Below are 18,060 nucleotides of genomic sequence, written 5' to 3'. Positions count from 1 at the left end.
ATTCAGCACACTCAGTGATGTCATGGGAAGCAGCTTCTTCACAGCGCTTGGTTTCCTTTTCTTCTGGACAGCTGAGCTGCTTCGTGGAGCTCAGACTTTCCTACCCGAGTCCCACAAACCTCCAACCAGCAAACAGTTTCCAGACCTGCAACAAGCTGGGCTTTATTGTGACCTGCTGGGAGGTCGAGAGTCCAGAGAGGTCATTCAGAGTGAGAAATACTGCTCAGCAAAGCGCCACATGAGAAATCATCGAATTTCCACGTTTTTTCCTCACACGTGAACGCAAACTTCCACACGTGGAGTCTTTACTATCTGATCTCTCCATGCAGACACTCCCATGTCTGTTTCCAACGAGTTTCAGCGACAGCCGGATGTTTTGCTCTCCTGATTGAAATTAAGCCTCGGCCAGCACACAAATCAGTTTTTTCTTTTGCTCTCGAGCTTGTTGAAAACAGATCTCTGGGTTGTCAGGCCAGAGGAGAGCAGCACTACTCAGCGCTTAGCTGCACGCTGATGGAAACATGTTTCTCAACTTTATCTGCCTTTTATTCACAGACCAAATTTTCCACATCCTTCTGCGCTGTTGATTCATTTTCTCTCCTGTATTTGGACCGTCGTTTCTTTATCCAATGCTTTATTCATTCACTTTTCTGTTATTAGTCATGCTGGTCCACCACCGGGAAGAAGGGCAAGCATGGAGGGAAAAGGTGAGAGAAAAGGAGGCGAAGAGGAGAGCAGGAACACAGGAAGGAAACAAAGAGTGAAACAAAGTGCAAACAGACAATAAAAACCCAGAAGACTGGAAGACTTGTCCATTCAGTGCATTCAGGGCTACAACTCGTCTCACAGTGAAGTCTGGTTTAGTGGAAACTCGTTTTCTCAGGTCTTTCCTAAAGCAGCAGGTGGCCACCTTGGATCCCCTTCAGCAGGGGAACCAGACCCGACCGTGGCCCCCCTTTACCCCCCCGAGTGAGTGTAAACAGCGTCACTGTCAACCCCGGTGGGCGAGGCGTGTTTTGAACAGACCCTTGGTTTTTACCAGCCGTGGACGTTCCTCTGAGTGCTGCCCGGCGAGGAGCGAACGAGCTGTGGTGATGACGTACACGAGACAATGGCGAGGAGTCAGTTTTACGGCCCCCCGCTGATTTAAGCCTGGTGTGAATGTGTGTGAAGAAAACACACACAAAGTGGCCAACTTGTGTCATTAATCAGGGAAATATCTGCAGGGAAGAGACTCTGGATTAGAATTAAAATGCGATCGCATGCAAACTTCATGTGCTTTCTATGTGGCTGCAGAACAAAAAACTCCTTCTGAGATGAATCCTCGACATTTCCAGAAACAGTCAGCTTCAGTCCTGGTTTCACTCCTTTTTCACTCATGTTATTCATTAGTTGTGATGCTGTTTTAATGCTGCAGAAGTTGTTGTTTGTAGCAGCATCAGCAAACTGTGGATCAGGAATAAAGTCTGATTAAATGGGGGAACTTTTAAAATAAAACATGCAAAAAGAATTCCTCTTATGTAAGGTTTGGGGAACGAAGACGCAGATCATATAAAGTAAACTAAATTATTATGAGCTGTCAGATAGAAGATACAAGATGATACTGACTCTACCAGCCTCATTTTATTTTCCATCATAAATCTTCAGTTCAACAATTCAAATACTGATGTGTTTCTACCAAGATTTTGTTACACCCGCCATCCCACCAAACCCCGACTTTATTTACATTCCCTTTCTTCCAAACATTTAACAGTCGTAAAGCAGATTCGTGAATGCCTGTCACACACGTGCAGGCCGGTGGTGGCGGCGGGTCCTTGACGAGAGGAAACCATGAACTCTGGGAGGAGCAGGAGGTTCCCACACCCAGAAGAAGAGACGCTCTAACACAAACAGTCCACCACTCAGGAAGGAAAGGGCTCTCGTTGGGCCTTTATCAGATCTGCGAGATCCTCGGCCCGTCCGTCACCCGCTGCTGTCCGAGAGGTGAGGCCACGGCCTCCTCCACTCTTCCTCTTCTTCTTCTTCTTCTTGTCTCATCATCAGACTCAGGGGGCTTTGAGAAGGAAAGTTAATTTTCTTATTGCGTTGAAGCTTCTTCTTCTTCTCACGTTTTTGTCCATGATGACGTTTTGCTCACAGCCGTCGTCATTAAGGTCTGGGAAACGATTGAGGAGATCATGACTGAATTTTTTGGGGCGAACTGCTCCTTCATTTGGCAACACTTTTGATAATCATTCAAGGCTTCTCAGATGTGGAGATTTACTGCTTTTTCTCTGAGGAGGAGGATGATGATGATGATGATGAATGAAAGGAAACAGAATGAAAACAGTTGCTGGTTGTGTACAACACAGCGGTACAACACTTTACATTTTCCTTACATTGCAAAAGATATCAATCATGTTTTCAGTTCTGGACTTTACTTTTACGTGACAAAAACTATGCTGGTGCCTTTTCACTTTTCGATTTTATATTCCATGTAAAATGTGTGCCGTGAATGTCAGCCCGTCCCCGTCTGCCCTCCATGTCCAAACCGGCTGGTCCTCGGTCAGCAGGGCCACGCAGCAGGAGCTTCCCTCAGCTGTCTCCTGGTTGTGTAACAGCATCTCCTCGCTGACCTCATGGAACGTCTCAGAAGACTCGGCGGAGACGGAGGATCACGTTCTCCACATCGGCTCCCTCCTCTCTGCGGCCTCTGACCTACAGGCCAGTTCAGACGGAGCTGAAGATCCCCCTCTGGCCCAGTAAAGGGGAATGGGTCACCTCCCATTTGAGAGAACGTTAACGGTGGACGTAACCAGAACCGTTTTGTTGAGTGACTGTGACTGAGAAGTTATTTTGTCTGCCATGTCGTCCCCCCCCCCCGTTTACAGATGAAACCACAGGCTCACAGTTTTAGTGGCCTGTCACAGTCACAGTGTTGCTCTGACGGGATCTGGTGCAGTTTCAGGCATTTGTTTGACTGATGGTGGCTGAACTTTAAGAAGAAAGCCTGCACAGATTTAGGAAGCTAAAAGATTCTGGAGTTCGCAGGAAAAATTTAGAAATGGTGTCCACCAAAGTCCACCACCATGTGGTCCCAACAAGTACTGGAAGGGCTCCCGTAACGTTTGGGGCAGATCATCGCGTTCCCCAAAGGATAAGCTGAAAAACATACAGCTTAGTGGCCAGAATCTTTGTTCATCATGTAAGGATGTTTTACAATCAGAATCTGTTTTAAGTATGGGAGAACAAAGAGCGTCCTGGTATTCGCTCCATAAATACAACAAGGAAGCAAAAGGATAAAAACATTAAAAACATGTGGAACTCAATTTAGGAAAATGTGATTAAAAAATCTTGTAAGCCGTCATGATGTGAAACTTCAATGTTTCAAAATAATGAGAGCTATGAACTCCAGAAATGTTCTTTTTGTGGGGGATATTAAGTCTTTAATTAGATGTATTTTGTTTATCATCACAGTGGTGGAAATGACCCAAAATCAACAACCTACTTACATTCACTTTTGATAGTTTTGAAACGTATGAAGAGAACTATGGACTGTTTTAATATCGTCAAAGTGCATTTAGTTTTTTAACATTTATACAACTATCATTTTACTTTACTTATTTGTTTGGTCTTGTAATCTGTGGGAATCAATCCCATCATTCAGTATTTCTCTGACGGATTGGTTGTTTTGGAGTTTTGTTCCATGTGACTTAAAAACTAAAAATCCCAGATGTTCCTCAGTTTCAGGCCACCGTCGGGGCTCATATCTGGCTCCCAGTTTGTTTTTGGGATGGTTGATGGTGGGGGAGTGGAGGTCGGGTCACGATGTGTCTGATCGCTGCCAGAGCCTCCACTTCACACTGAGGAAATGAACAAACAACCCGCTGGGACTTCACGCCTGAGAGACGGAGGAGGAATATAAAGCAGAGACAAACTCTGCTCGAGGCACATCCTTTCCCATCTCTCCCTGCTGTCAGTCTCCAGGTCCCGCCGCGGCTGCCGGACTCCCTGGCACCAGCGTCTGGCGCTGGGGAAGATCTATCCCCAAGATATGAGCAGGAGAAACCCCACCCAGGAGGCCTGGTGTACACACAGACAAACCGATTACATCCTCTGAGCTAATCATCCCCGAGCCCGCGACAACACAAACATCCCCAGGACAGAAACACCAGCCTTCCTCTGACTCGCTGCTGTTTTTAGAGCTCTAAATCTCTGCGACAGTGACAGTCCACGTACTCACAGGCTACGGCTTTTCTTTGTCTTCACCAGTGCTGCGCTTTCTTTGATGTCTTATGGGATTTTGTTTACACTCCTGTGCATGGATCCTAAACTCTGTCCTCTATTACTACTACGCTCGTTCATCTAAACAAAAGCAGACCAAGTGAACTGTATGAACCCACAGAAACACAAAAAATCCAATATTTATCACAGGAGTTCATCTTAAACTGCTGGGCCCCAGTCAGCAGAATAAATGCTGGCACATGTTGAAACTTTACATGCCTTTAAAAGCTTAAATTTCAGCTTTTATGTTGTGAGCACACTGGGCCTAAGCTCTGGTTAGGTGTAGGCACTTGGTCAGAATACCTGGTTTTGTTGCCACGGCTGGAACCCCAACCCCCCCGAGTCAGAGTTTGAAAACCAACCACATTTATTTTGTAGTCCCTCCTGCATTCTGAAGTGTTTAAAGTTGTTAGCAATGTTTTTTTCTGATAAATGATTACATATTTTATCTTCAGTTCCAACTACGGCGTCTTTAGGGAAGGATGCATCCTCTGTAGCCTCTTACAAAACCTTAACTAGAAGTAACTTTAGTTTTATATTTATTTTAATATTTGTGGGACAGAAATATGTCTCCCTGGAGTCCTTTAGTTCAGATTTATGAGTTATGAAGCCTTTTTGAATTTCCCCGTCGTTACACAAAAGGCAGTCAATCACAATGAGCGAACAGTGACCATTATTCAAAGTGGAAACGATGCTGTCATGGCTGAGCCGATCCAGTCCTGGAGTGGGACCTACAGGGGTCATCAGGCCCTCCCTCTTCATCGGCTCTCATCCTGAGGTCGGAGGAGCTGCGTGGAGGATCGAGGTCAAGCCTTTCGCTGCCCACATCAGTTTCCTGAACACACAGAGGGATTACAGACCTGAGGTCATCCCGAGCTCTGCAGATGTAACATGTGCATCTGCTGCTGTTGTACACAGCACAGGCTGAGGGGATTACTGCTTGACTTCATGATATGTGTATGTTAGGAATCCTTTTTTTGTTTTAGCTGTGGAAAGAAATCCAGTGTGGAGACATCAGCTGCGGCGTATCAGCACAGCCCAGTCGCCACAGCAAAATGTTGGCACTTTCTGCACAGTTCATGTGTATCAGAGCAACACTTGTACGATACTGCGTCGGTGCTTTCAGGTCACTTCCTCTGTGCGTTGCCAGACATCGAGGGTTCGCATACTGACTCTGTCTCACCTGCTGAGAATCAGCGTGCAATATGAGAGTGGAAGGAGATGCACAGAAAAGGTTTAATTTAATCTCCATGTCAGTATGAGATATTGTTTTATTTGTGTTACCTCCCCCCTTCTCCTCAAGTGCTTGTCTGAGTCAAAGTTCAGTCTCCAGCTTCTGCTTCCTCTGCTTCTCCACCTCCTCCCATCGCTAACGCTGCTAACTGCTGCCCTCTGCTGGGCGACGACACCTCATGCAGCTGAACTTTAAATGCAAACACATTCCTGCAAACACCTTTGTGCACCTGCACCTTTGGTGTTTGGCGTCACGCATCGACAGAGAGTTTTAAAAAAGCTGAGGAGTTTCCTGTCCACTGATAATCCCATCTGTAAGTCTTTTAAACAGAGGAAGAAGGCTGATGTAATCCTGCCAGATTATCAACATCCACAAAATTCTATGAAGTTGTCGGTTTTAAAGACAAATGTCTTCCACCTCGTCCTGCTCTGCTAGCACGCTAGCATTTTCTGAGTGGCTCTTTAGTCCGACCTTTTTAGCCAGATGGCTTCCTCCGTCAATCCCCGCTCACAATCAAGATTAAGATTATGTTCCACACACACACACAACAACATGCACTCAAATACGTCACATACACAGTAATTAATGTTCACTTGCTCGCAGATGATATAACACAGAATCTGCCACAGTTACAACCGAGGCTTAAGTTATTAAAGGCAGCCATCGATCGCAGGAACTCAAGGCTGGAGGAGTGGCGCGGATTAAAGTATTTTTACCACAAAGCCACGTATCCACAGCGCTCATCTGAAACAGAGCGGTGAGAGACAGCAGCGAGGCAGAGAGGGTGGAGGGAGGGCGGGGGACAGATTGAAGAGGACAAAGAGGCTTGCTTCTCCTTCTGTAGCGGCAGTCCCACCTTTGCCTTCCTCTGAGGCCTCCGAGGCGCTTGTTCTTCGAGGCCTCGGCGACCCGCCCAGCATGCAGCAGGCACCATGGGCTTTCTGGAAAACTACCAAGAGATTGACCCTGTCACTTTGAACCTTTGCATCCTCATCGCCAGCTACGTTATCTTGCTCCTGGTCTTCCTGATATCGTGTATCATGTACGACTGCCGGGGCAAAGATCCCACCAAGGAGTACGCCCCGGACCCGCAGCCGACTCAGTCTCCCATCAGGCTGGTGGTGATGCAGAGCTCTCCGGCCCCGGTGGGACGGTGGGACACGGCCAACATGATCACAACCTACCACGAGCCGACGCACTCGGACTTCAGGGAGAAGAAGAGCACGATGGTCTGAGCGACGGAGGACTCTGTACATAAATGACTCTTTGTTTTGGTTTATTGGGGGGTTTTTTTGTACGCATCTTTCTTTATACATTTCTTTGTTTTGCTTTGTTTTGTTTTTTCTTTTGCTGGGACAATGCTAGGATTTGACCTACACAGGACCAGACTGGCACGGTAAGGGACACTGACATGTGTTGACGTCTTTAAGTGCTGTTTGTATGCACATGAAATCCCTCTTTATCTCAAGGATCTCGAGCCAAAGCCTGCAGTCTGCCGTGGACAGGAAATGTCACAACTGATAAGGCGTTTCAGCTGTGTGGTGTTGACAGACAGCAAAGGGCAGAGGTTTAGGATTAGGGTTAGGAGACACGGAGAAGTGTAGTAGACTTAAAACTCATCTTAACTTCTGCGGCTCTTTTGAAGTGTCACATGAGGCAAACGAGGGCATTGAATTCTCGTCGAACCTTGACGTGTTTGGACTTTGTGCCTCCACTCCGGCATGCAGATAAAACTATTATCTCCGCTTTAACTACTCTATAGAAATCAAAGCTGCATTCCTCTTGATTGTCTGCCATTCAGGGATTAGTATTCAACATTTGCTTAAGTCTGAACGGATGGGAACCTCTTATATAACTTAAGGGAGGGCGATGTGGATGGATTTCAAGGAGGCAGACAGCTGTCCGATCGAGGTCCCGACCTGCAGCGTCTCGATTCTTATTCTGAGACGCGTGTCATTAATCACACAGCAGGAGGACATTAACCCTCCGCAGGTACAAGCACAGCTTACCGACTGTCCAACTGAGAGACGTGTTGAAATGTCTGAAAACCACCAGACCTTTGTTAAATACTTTGCAGCCCAGAGAAGTCTGAATGTTTCGTTCAAGCCAATAGTGAATTTTATTTCCTGTCGCTGTTACTTCCAGGAGAGAGTGAGAGTGATGAGTCACATCAGCTGTGGTGATTGTTTAACAGTGAAGACAACAACTCCCATGATCCCATGCTGCTCAGGGTTTCTGCTTTGTTTTCACTCAGGCCCCCCCTGGTGGCAGAGGTGTGTTTAAACACTTCATGAGCTCGAGATTGAAAGGTTTTTCCTTGTCGCTCGTATCGCTGAGAGGTGGATACGGCGTGTGATAAATGTAGGCTCAGCCCGAGTGAACATGATAGCTGTGTTTGATTAGCAAACAGCTGACATCAAGCCGTCGTGGTGCAGTCGGCTGTTTCTTCAGTTCAGGATAAACATGCCACGAGTGGACTTGATCGTGACGGATGTTGCGTGCAGCGCCGCGCTGTAATCTGTGGCGGGTCAGCCTGATTAGCTGGCCTGTCAGAGCAGTCAGAGGCTCTCAAATTGAAGCAGCACATTTACCGAGTTGTCAGAATAACCACTGAGCCTCTGAGATCTGAAACGTGGGCCGAAAAAAGAAAACTTTGCCAGGTTCCACTCAGCGAGAGTCCTGGAGATGAAGTCATCGAAGTGAAGCTTCCTGGAGGCAAAATAATCCGACTGGTTGGGTTTAAACTCAGTGGGGGAAGTCATTTCTAGTGAATGAGAATACTGGAAGAGAATTTGCATGTTACAGAATGTATGATACCATACGTTGGTCAATATGACCGTACAACTTCAAGGTTTTTCTTAACCCAACCAGTTGGTTTTGCTGCCTAAACCTGATCTATGCTTTGCTGTGACTCCAGGTTGTCAGGCTAATTTAACACAAATTTAATGGACAAATGTTTTTAAACCTCACACGATTGTTTTGAGTTTTCCAATGATGTGTTTGCTTGCAGGTAGCGAACACTCTGCTAATAAGTCCAGTTTATGGAGGTAGTTTATGGTTCATATTCACTTTCTAATTAGTCTTTCTTGTCAAATTGTGCTGCCAAAGCTGCAGGTCTTTGACTCGGGTTTGAGCGCCCATTTGTGACACTTTTAGCCTCGAGAGTGTGTTTGCTTTGCAGAAAACAGAAGAACAAACGATGCTCCGGTCGGTTCTTTGCTGATTAATAAAGAAAGCGTGTTCTCGCAGCTGGTTATTCAACAGATTGTGATTACACCTCTCAGTTCGTGCTGCCAGCGCTCAGCAGAAATAGACCTCACGGCTGTGCGAGCTCCTCTGGCAAACAGAAACCAGGATGGAGCTCAGCGTAATCCTGCTGCTTCTGAGAAACCTGCAATTAATGGATCTCATTCATAAAAGCAGCAAATGGATAAGCCCAAAAGACGGTGAACACAGTATGTGATAAAAGATAAAATACACGTTACTTTAAACTGCTGAAAGTACTCAATTTGACATGGAGAGTTTGGATTATAGCATATAAACACTATATAGATTTAATGAAAACTACTGAACTGCTCTCTCATTTTAATTTCTCATATATTGTGATATTCCAGTGAAGACTGACCAAACACTAAACGATCATCTGACCTCCGTCCCGTCCCTGAATCTTGGCGTCTAAAAGTTCTTCTTCTTGAGAAGGAGCACAGTGTCGAGATTTTCTGTTCACATGTTAACAGTGTTAGTTCTCCTGTGATACTGACAAGCATGTGTAAAGTAAAACTAAATTCAGAATATATTATTGATCCGAGATTGTTAATGTCACATCTAAAACGTGTCTGTGAGGTTTGGGAAGGAGGCCGTGCTTCACTGCCAGGCTCTGCTCGTTAGCTGCAAGATGAATTAACTGGAATACGGCGAAACATCCCTGCAGCAAAGCTCCTGACCTGAACACCTTTGTATTCCAGGTGGGATGTTTAAACTGAGCACAAATACTACGTTTCTAAGTGATCTGATCTAAATTTTTACTGGCACAGGGATACCCTCGGAGACATTTTATGTCTTTGAGTGGATGCATTTTGTTATCACAGCCTGATTTATATTTTTTAAGTGTTTTGTTGTGTTATTTAAATTAAAACTGTTGTTGTAAAGTTTCCACTTACCATGCAGTTTCCCACTGGATTAAATTCCTTCCCTTCCCCACCGCAGGTGAACTATGGGCATTCAGGCATGAACCAGTAAACCAATTACAAAGCTGTTTAACCCCGTGTCACGTGTGGACGTAAAGCTTCTTTCATTCTGACGGCGCTCCCACCTTTATGTCTGTCCTACACGACGTGGGGCAGCTGTGATGAGACCTGAACGTTTGCTCCGGTCGTCCTCGTTCTTTGGAGGATGTTTTCAGGTTGTGTCCTCAGTGTGAAACGATCCGGATATCCGGAGCTCTGCCATGTGAAACCGGCTCAGCGGGTCTGACCTCCGACCCTCTTTGGTGCTGTTTTAATTGCTCCGTGGCTCCACAGATAAAAGTACCGAGTTTTATCTGAAACACAGTCCGCAGGTTGTTACATCTTCTTAACTTTCCTTTTCTTACTTCTCTTTTTGCCTGAACGTGAAATTAGCGATTCGGTTCTTTAATTTACTCCACGTCGCTTTGTCCTCATCTGTGTTACTCTCAGCCTCTCTCTTCGCCGGAAACAGGAAGTGTTGTAACTGGTTTCAAATCGGCCTCTTGGAAGCGCCGTCTCCTTTTGTCTTTGCTGTCGCCAACGGTCCCTGTGAATATTAAACACTTTCTAATCAAATATGAACCATCTGCTTTCTAGACGAGAGGGCACATTAGTTCTTAAACACGATGTAAATGAATGAAGGGGCTGGTTTGAGAAGGCTGGGCCGCCATGACGGTTAGACGTCACGCCAATGAGAAGTGGACGAGCGGCTGATATTTATGTGCCGGTGTTTTGATGGGGACACGAGGGACACGAGTAGGAGGCTGGTGGATGGACGGGAAGGACATCATCGGTCAGCTGCAGTCACTTTATAAACCAGATCGGTTTTTGCAGATTTTCCCTTTAATGCTTTTGAACATGTGGAATGAAAGAGACGACATCTGGCTCCGCTGTGTCGATGTTGACCCTGGTTCCACATCTGTCCAACTGGAGTCTGACATCGATGTGGTGACAATAAAGCGGTGCAGTGCTCCTTTAATCTCAGTGACCCTGACCCTAACCCCAATAATGCGAAATCCTCCACGTTTTACCGCAAAAGCGCACTTCCTATGAGAGCCGGTCCCATGAAGAGCCCCGTGTCTCCCAGTAAAGATGGTGTAAACTGATGCAGCTGCTGGTGTGGTGTGAGAGTGCAGGCTAAACACCAGAGAAACTTCATCCGCCGCCAAACCACAGGAGGCGATCAGGGCAAGTCAGACAGGACAGTGTCCATCCTGATCCTGCTCGTGTCACATTAGAGGTGAGACAGGGAGACAGTGTCCCCTGACAAATGGCCTCTGGCCTGCACCCGCTGTCCCCCCAGAGACAAAGAGCTCTGTCTCTCTTCGTCTGGATCCCTCCCATTCTCTGCTTTGCTGCAACCGCGACCACAAACACGCGTCCACCTTCACAGGACGCCGTTCAGCTGTGCATGAAGTTCTCGTCGTGGGCGTCTTACATAAAGGCTCGGCTATGTCTCAGAGTCACTGATCAGGTTTCAGTGCTGTGATGTAACTGAGCCGTTCTGTCTGCAGCAGCATCACAACCTGAAGGCCCCTGATTGATGCATTCAGTTGTCCACAAAGCACAGGAAGATGTCTGTGGTGTCTCTCAGTCCACAGGAGAACATCTTTAGTTTAACAGAACATGTTTTCTGATGCTGCGTGTCAGTGATGGGATGTTTGCTTGAGTCCTCTCTTTAAAAAGACATTTCAGAGTGAAGTATCAGGCCTTTTACTTCCTTGGCTGAAAGCTTTAGTTACTACTTATTGTACAAATTAAGATTTTTTTGCATGCAAAATGTATGAACAAATTATTAAATATGATGTTAAATGATTATTAAGGATAAAAATATCTTTAGTTGCAGCCCTGTACAAAATAATTAAATTTATTATTAACAGCAGCTTCGAGAGTCAACAGGTTGTGCTTTTCCTCCTCATTTACAAAAAGTAGTGGATCTAACTTGTTAATAAATAATTCATTCATAAAGTGTCATAAATAAACCATTAGAATTGAAGGGATCGTTGTGAGTTTCTGTCTGTTTCCGTAACAATCCAGGATGTCTGCAGTTGCACATGTGAAGACAAACAGGATTATTTTTGAACGATTTATTTTCATCTTTTTTGTTTCCCAAAAACGGTCACATGTTCAATCTTTAGCTTTAGCTTTAGACAGTGACAGGGCGCCGCCTACCTAGCATCTGATTGGACGGTTTACCGACAGTCTCGCTGTTCATTGGCTCAAGCCGCTATCACTCAACATCTCACCACTGTTCGGGCGGTGGGGCACAACAAGAAATCAGGTTTTTAGGGGGGAGCGGCTAGCCGGCCAGGAGCCTGTCATTCGACCGGGGGAGCTGCGGGCTTGAGCGGGGGGGGGGTCTTTTCGGTTTCTGCTGCCGCTGGCGCTTATGGACATTTTTAGCTGACAGACGGGGCAGTGAGCCAGCGGATGTTACAGTATGGTATTAAGAAAAAGACTAAAATGGTGCCTCTGAAGTAGGAGTGTGAGCGCTGCCGGTGCCTTGTAGCTGTAGAGAACGTTAGCTTCTGATTAGCACCACGGTAGCTAATGCTAGGCCTGCCGTCTACTTTGGCTTGTCAGGACACTTTGTGGTTTTTACTCTTCCCTTTGTCAAGCAGGCTTTTGTTTGGCTCTTTTGTTTGCTGAGATTTTGTTTTCCCCCCCTTTGGCTTCCTGTGGCGAACAAGGCCCTGAAATGAAGAGAGTAAACAGCTTTCACAGGTGGGTGAAACCCCGAAGTGTTTTGGTTTGTCGGATGACAGCAGCGAGCGGCTCGGACGGGCTTTGTTTCCTCTTTCTTCAGCTTCCTTTAACATCGTGTTCACGGAACGAATCGCTGAATGATGTACCGTTACGTTTGGCTTTTGTGCTTTTTTACGTTATGACACAGAAAGTCATAGTGTAATTAAATGAGATCTCACACATTGGCTGATTAATCGGCGATGATGATGATAATAATAATAATAATGGATTGAGTCATTTGTCAGAGCCGCTCCTTTTCTGTTTCTGACGTGAGGTTTTGTCTCATAGCAAAGACTGTCGTTATTTTTAAGCTCCAGAAGTGAAAATACGTGAACCTGCACCCAGAGTGAAGGCTTTATTATTATTATACAACATGAGTTATAAACTGTGTCTATGATGAGCAAACAAACTGTCAGGAAGTGACAGTCGACGTGACACCTTAACGGAGTGTAATTAGCGTTAGAATTTCTACTACAGGTTATACTGTGTTATTATTTATCCTGTGTGTTATTTTACTTCTTATCTGTCCTTATCTCTCTGTTTGTCTTTGGATTGTAATCAAACATGTAGTTTGTACTTTCACCGGTCAGACTGTGCAGCTCTTTTCGTTTTAAAACAGATGTATTTGACATATTTTTGTTGTACATTTCTATTTTATATTCATGATTCTTGACTCACAGTACTTTTTTAAAAATTATTTTCCTTCACTAAGCTTATTATGACCTTAAAGAGGAGCTCTGGGGTTTTTAAATATGGGCCCTGTATTGTAATATTTTATGTGAAAATACCAAGACAAGTTTTCCTGCATGTGGTTTGTTTCCTTATTGTTCTGAACACTGACATGGTCAACAATGCTCCTCTGACTGTTCTGCTGGTAAGAAGCTGAATCAGCCTTTTGTGTTCCTGTGTGTGTGTGTGTGTGTGCTGCAGGTTCATGAACCGACGGGCCTCTGCTAACTGCCGCTACCAGCCCACCTGCTATGAGCACGCTGCAAACTGCTACACCCACGCGGTGAGTGGCTCCACTGTATTGTGTTATTGCGGGCGCCGTGACGCGAGCGTGACGTTGTGTTAATGGTTGTGTGCCCGGGCTGCAGCTCGTCATCGTGCCGGCCTTCGTGGGCATGACGCTGCTGCACCGCCTGTCGGACAACGGCTGGGAGAGGATCACGGCCTGGGTGTACGGCATGGGCCTGTGCGCCCTCTTCCTGGTCTCCACCGTGTTTCACGTCATCACCTGGAAGAAGAGCCACATGAGGTGAGGAGCGGCGTGGGCGAACCTCACAGCCACGTAATGCACGAGGACGCAGACAGGTGTTGCTTTGGTAACGTGTCATTTACGCTCAGCTGGGGATTTTGAGTTTTGGAGTGGAATGTGAGCGCTGCTTCACTGTTGACAGGAATATTTTTATCTCGTTGCATCTCTGGCTTCCTTCTGTGGAAGTCTTGTCTTCCTGGTTTGCTGTTGTTTTGGTTTCCGCGTTCATGTTTCTGTTGTTGAGCGTGAAGTGTCAGTGTTTTAGTCCTTTGTGGAGCCAAAGCCCTGAGAGTTTGTATGTGTCTTTGTTCTTCCTGTTTGGGCCTGGTTTACATGCTGTTCGTGTCATCCTGACTGATGTGTTACGTCGGACTGACTGTTACGGCTTACGTTAATGCTGATACAAAAGATTTTTACATTTAAACGTGATTGAACTCAATTTTCTAAATGTCTACATATACAATAATTATATAAAACTTAATCCCAATTAATATAACGTGAGAAGAAGAAAAGTTCAGCTTAATGGTTGTTGTGAGAAACAAAAACATGATGCGATTGTGAAGCGGCTACACCGAGTGACTGAGTTAAGAGCGACACCTAGTGGTGGTGTTTGCTGTACCAGGCCCATCTGGTGTTTCCCTTAAAGTCAGACTGCCTTGAAAATTTGCACACTGAAAACCCAACTAATCCATCCATCCATTTTCTATACCGCTTATCCGTCACCCAACTAATCGCTTGAGTCAATATTGTATTGCACATTTAGTGTATTTGTATTTAGAAGCAACTGTGAAAGAATCATGTTGTGGCTGTGGCAATATGATGTCACTTCCTGTGAAGTAAACGAGCTGTTGCCCTGTGTGTTGTTTGTCTCAGGTCTGTGGAGCAGTGTTTCCACATGTGTGACAGGGTGGTCATCTACTTCTTCATCGCTGCCTCATACACACCTTGGTGAGTGTCGGCCGGAGGACTCGCAGCACGGACTCAGGTGTGCTGAGCCGAGGACTAACGCTGATGTCTTGTGCTCTGTGCTCAGGTTGAACCTGCGTGAGCTGGGCCCCCTGGCAGCTCACATGCGCTGGTTTGTGTGGCTCATGGCTGCTGCTGGAACCATTTATGTCTTCAACTACCACGAAAAGTGAGTTAGCTTCAACAGCTTTGGAAGTCTGCAGGAGCGTCTGTCTCTCACTGTCTCCGTCTCTGTCTCTGTGTCTCTCTGTCTCCGTCTCTGTGTCTCTGTCTCTCTCTGTCTCTCTCTCTCTCTCTCTGTCTCTGTCTCTCTCTCTGTCTCTCTCTGTCTCTCTCTCTCTCTCTCTGTCTCTGTCTCTCTCTCTGTCTCTCTCTGTCTCTCTCTCTCTCTCACTCTCTCTCTGTCTCTGTCTCTCTCTCTGTCTCTCTCTCTGTCTCTCTCTGTCTCTCTCTCTGTCTCTCTGTGTCTCTGTCTCTCTTGCAGGTTGATTTGTTCGAAGTTGCCTCACATCGTCAACATGTTGTGTTTGTTTGCCTTCACAGATACAAACTTGTCGAGCTGGCCTTCTACCTGACGATGGGTTTTTTCCCCGCGTCAGTCGTGACGTCTATGGTAACAGTATACTGCATTAATGTATTTACAGACACGTTGGGTGTGAAGTGTTGAGTCATCACGGGTCACTTCTTCCACCCTGCAGCAGGGTGGAGGACTGAGGAGCGTGTTTTACTTCCTCTTCTTGTTGACGGTTTCATATCAGTGTGAACTTCTTGTGATTCGTGTCGTAAAAAGTTTAATTGACTTGTCGCGACTTCGTGCTCCACCCTCAACGGATCGAGAAGCAGATGTCGTAGAGCGACCCGTTCGGCGTTTCTCACGTCTTTTCTGTCCTGCAGAGCAACACTGATGGGCTTCACGAACTGGCCTGCGGCGGACTCATCTACTGCCTCGGCGTCTTCTTCTTCAAGAGCGACGGCATCATCCCCTTCGCCCACGCCATCTGGCACGTTTTCGTGGCGCTGGCTGCGGCTGTGCACTACTACGCCATCTGGAAATACCTCTACAAGGCCCCCAGCGCCGAAAGCCTCTTCGAGTCGTGACCGGACGCCCGCTCATCCAATCCCTCAACTGCCCGCTGAAGCTGCAACGACGGCCGAAAAAGTTTACGAAAATAACGATTGTTTACTGTTTTCTAACGAGGAGAACAGATTTTTCAAAGCTGTTTTGTACAACTTCAGTGAGGGAGGGAGTTTTGACTTTTTACAGTGAACCCTGGCACATTCGTGGGTGTTTGATAGCAGTCTTTTATATCACTTGAAGTAAGACACATTCCATTTTGGGTCATTTGTGTATCCGAACTTTGAGATTCATCCATTTCAGCTGGTGATTGGAACACGAGGGACATCGAATGAGGTGCTAACATTCAGCTGTTATCAGTAGCAGGGCTGGGCATCTCGGAACACTCGACTTTCAGTACCAAAATTCTACTTTTTTGTGGTATTTTTGAGAAATATTAAGGCTTCTCTGCTTTTCATAAAAAAAAAGAAACCAAAGATCCTACAGCGTTTCAAGAACTTTGCAAAGTGAAATTAATGAAATTTGATTTGAATCAGGAACTGATCAAAGATTGAAATTTGATGCCAACTTTTGTACCAAAAAAGTATTGAGGTTTGATCACCGGCCCGTTAGTTGTTCATAGACTTTTCAATTAAGTCAGGAGGGAAATTAATTCTTTTTTTCATTTTTTGTTTTTTTATTATCATATCTTTAGTCCATCTCCTCCACATGTAATCGTTTTTTTTTTTCTTTCCAGTGCATGCTTTGTTTTCAAATGTGGTCGTCAGTTTTCAGTTCTTCCTGTGAGTACTTGGCGCCCCCTGCTGGCGGGCTGCTGCGATGAAGCGACTGACGGCCGTGTGGAGGCAACACAGGCGATGTTAATGTGACGAGACAGAATTCTTCCACTTTATTGAAAATGTGAACAGTGAGTGTGTGAGTGCACGACCTTCGTACTGTAGTCCAACATTACATTTCCAGTTTTTGATTTGCACCACTAGGACGAGCAGTGTTTCCTGTCCGCTGAGACGCCTTTCTGTCTCCTGCTGTCCGTTTTTACCTTCCTGCTGCTTCTCCCCTACGTGAGCCGAGCGGTTGCTTCTGTGTTAAGTTTGGCTCTCGTTGAAATGGTTCCTTTAACCACTCTGTTTTGTAATATTTGTATGTCCTCTCTGTTGTTCTGTTCTGATTACATGATCCTGGCCTTTGCAGGGATAAAAGAAAACTGCTTCTTGTTTGTTCCATTGGCTGTTATGGTGCTGCATATACACGAATGCTCCTCTTCTGTTACCGAACACGACCTTTCTAACGTGACAATAAAAAACGAACGATAACGCCCCACGCCTGAGCCTCCTGACGAGATCCTCATTCACGACGGCCACTCGAGGGGTTTGAATATGTGTGCACTGACTGACTGCTGTTGTCCGAGTTCTCATCAGACCGATTCGTTTCCTGCAAAACAAAACAAAAACCTTTGAGCCTTCGAGTGCCTCTTCTGACAGATTTCCACACAGTCTGGTGAGATAATAAAAGGTATGAAGAGGCCTTTTGGTGGCCTCCGCAGTGACCGCTCATAATGGAAGCTGAGTAAATATGGAACGGGCCAGCGGGGCCGGGGCCCAGGGGCCCTAGGGAGGAGGGGAGCATACTTTTAGAGGGCCTAACCCTTTGCCCAGGGGCCCACACGACCGTTATTCCGTCCCTGCCATCACCGGAGCCAGGACAACAATGTTGTATTGGCTTCGCTGTTGGAAAAACGAATGAACGGTTTTGGTAGAAATAATAATCTTGTGACAGTCGCATAAAAGTGAAATTATTCTTCAAATCAGAAAACTGATGTGATCAGAGTAAACAGGAAGGCACCTCAGTTGGTACCCAAAAAGAGCTGAAGTGCAGACAGCAAAGTTTCTCTGATTGTCTGTCAGCCGTTTGTTTTCTCCACCGGAATCAGCCGAACCTCCACAAACGGTAGGGCAGCGGTTCAAGGCCCAGTCACCGGACCACCGCAAAGAGGATGGCGTCCAATAAACGCATAAATAACTAAATAAAGTCCTGCTTTCAAATCCTTACTTCATGTAGTGTATATGCAGAAGTATTAGCCTCAAAAAGTACTAAAAAGTATGAACTTATGTGGGGCGACCCACATTACAATTATACGTATTACTGGATAATAATGAGTGATGTTTGTGGTAAAGATTAATGATTTTAATTACTTAACACGCACTTCTTACTGGGTAGCATAATCTGTCATATGTCTGCTGAAACGTGAGGATTAAAATGAACAGTATTTGCCAGAAAAACACGGTGGAGTAGC

At 45.8% G+C, this 18,060-nt stretch overlaps 2 protein-coding genes across 2 annotated transcripts; both read left to right on the top strand.

Annotated features, from left to right (window-relative positions):
• The first annotated feature begins 6,071 nt into the window (after nucleotides 1-6,071).
• On the top strand, nucleotides 6,072-7,231 carry LOC124072699 (small integral membrane protein 36-like). The gene has a single exon (XM_046414295.1). The coding sequence runs from the start codon at nucleotides 6,430-6,432 to the stop codon at nucleotides 6,730-6,732; it is 303 nt and encodes a 100-aa protein (XP_046270251.1). The 5' UTR covers nucleotides 6,072-6,429; the 3' UTR covers nucleotides 6,733-7,231.
• A 4,776-nt stretch (nucleotides 7,232-12,007) lies between these two features.
• On the top strand, nucleotides 12,008-17,089 carry mmd (monocyte to macrophage differentiation-associated). The gene is made up of 7 exons (XM_046414289.1): nucleotides 12,008-12,447; nucleotides 13,399-13,480; nucleotides 13,566-13,726; nucleotides 14,600-14,674; nucleotides 14,760-14,861; nucleotides 15,236-15,305; nucleotides 15,587-17,089. The coding sequence occupies exons 1-7, from the start codon at nucleotides 12,422-12,424 to the stop codon at nucleotides 15,788-15,790; spliced, it is 720 nt and encodes a 239-aa protein (XP_046270245.1). The 5' UTR covers nucleotides 12,008-12,421; the 3' UTR covers nucleotides 15,791-17,089.
• The last annotated feature ends 971 nt before the right edge of the window (nucleotides 17,090-18,060 follow it).

Source organism: Scatophagus argus, chromosome 16 (genome assembly GCF_020382885.2).
Source record: "Scatophagus argus isolate fScaArg1 chromosome 16, fScaArg1.pri, whole genome shotgun sequence".
NCBI lineage: Eukaryota > Metazoa > Chordata > Actinopteri > Scatophagidae > Scatophagus > Scatophagus argus.
This window is presented reverse-complemented; position numbering and strand designations above follow the sequence as displayed.

What these genes read in the sequence shown, in the direction of transcription:
- LOC124072699 (XM_046414295.1), top strand. Translation starts at nt 6,430, where the DNA reads ATGGGCTTTCTGGAAAACTACCAAGAGATTGACCCTGTCACTTTGAAC.
- mmd (XM_046414289.1), top strand. Translation starts at nt 12,422, where the DNA reads ATGAAGAGAGTAAACAGCTTTCACAG. An exon ending in AGAGTAAACAGCTTTCACAG is followed by an intron (nt 12,448 to 13,398) that starts GTGGGTGAAACC and finishes TGTGTGCTGCAG; the next exon opens with GTTCATGAACCGACGGGCCT. An exon ending in GCTGCCTCATACACACCTTG is followed by an intron (nt 14,675 to 14,759) that starts GTGAGTGTCGGC and finishes CTCTGTGCTCAG; the next exon opens with GTTGAACCTGCGTGAGCTGG.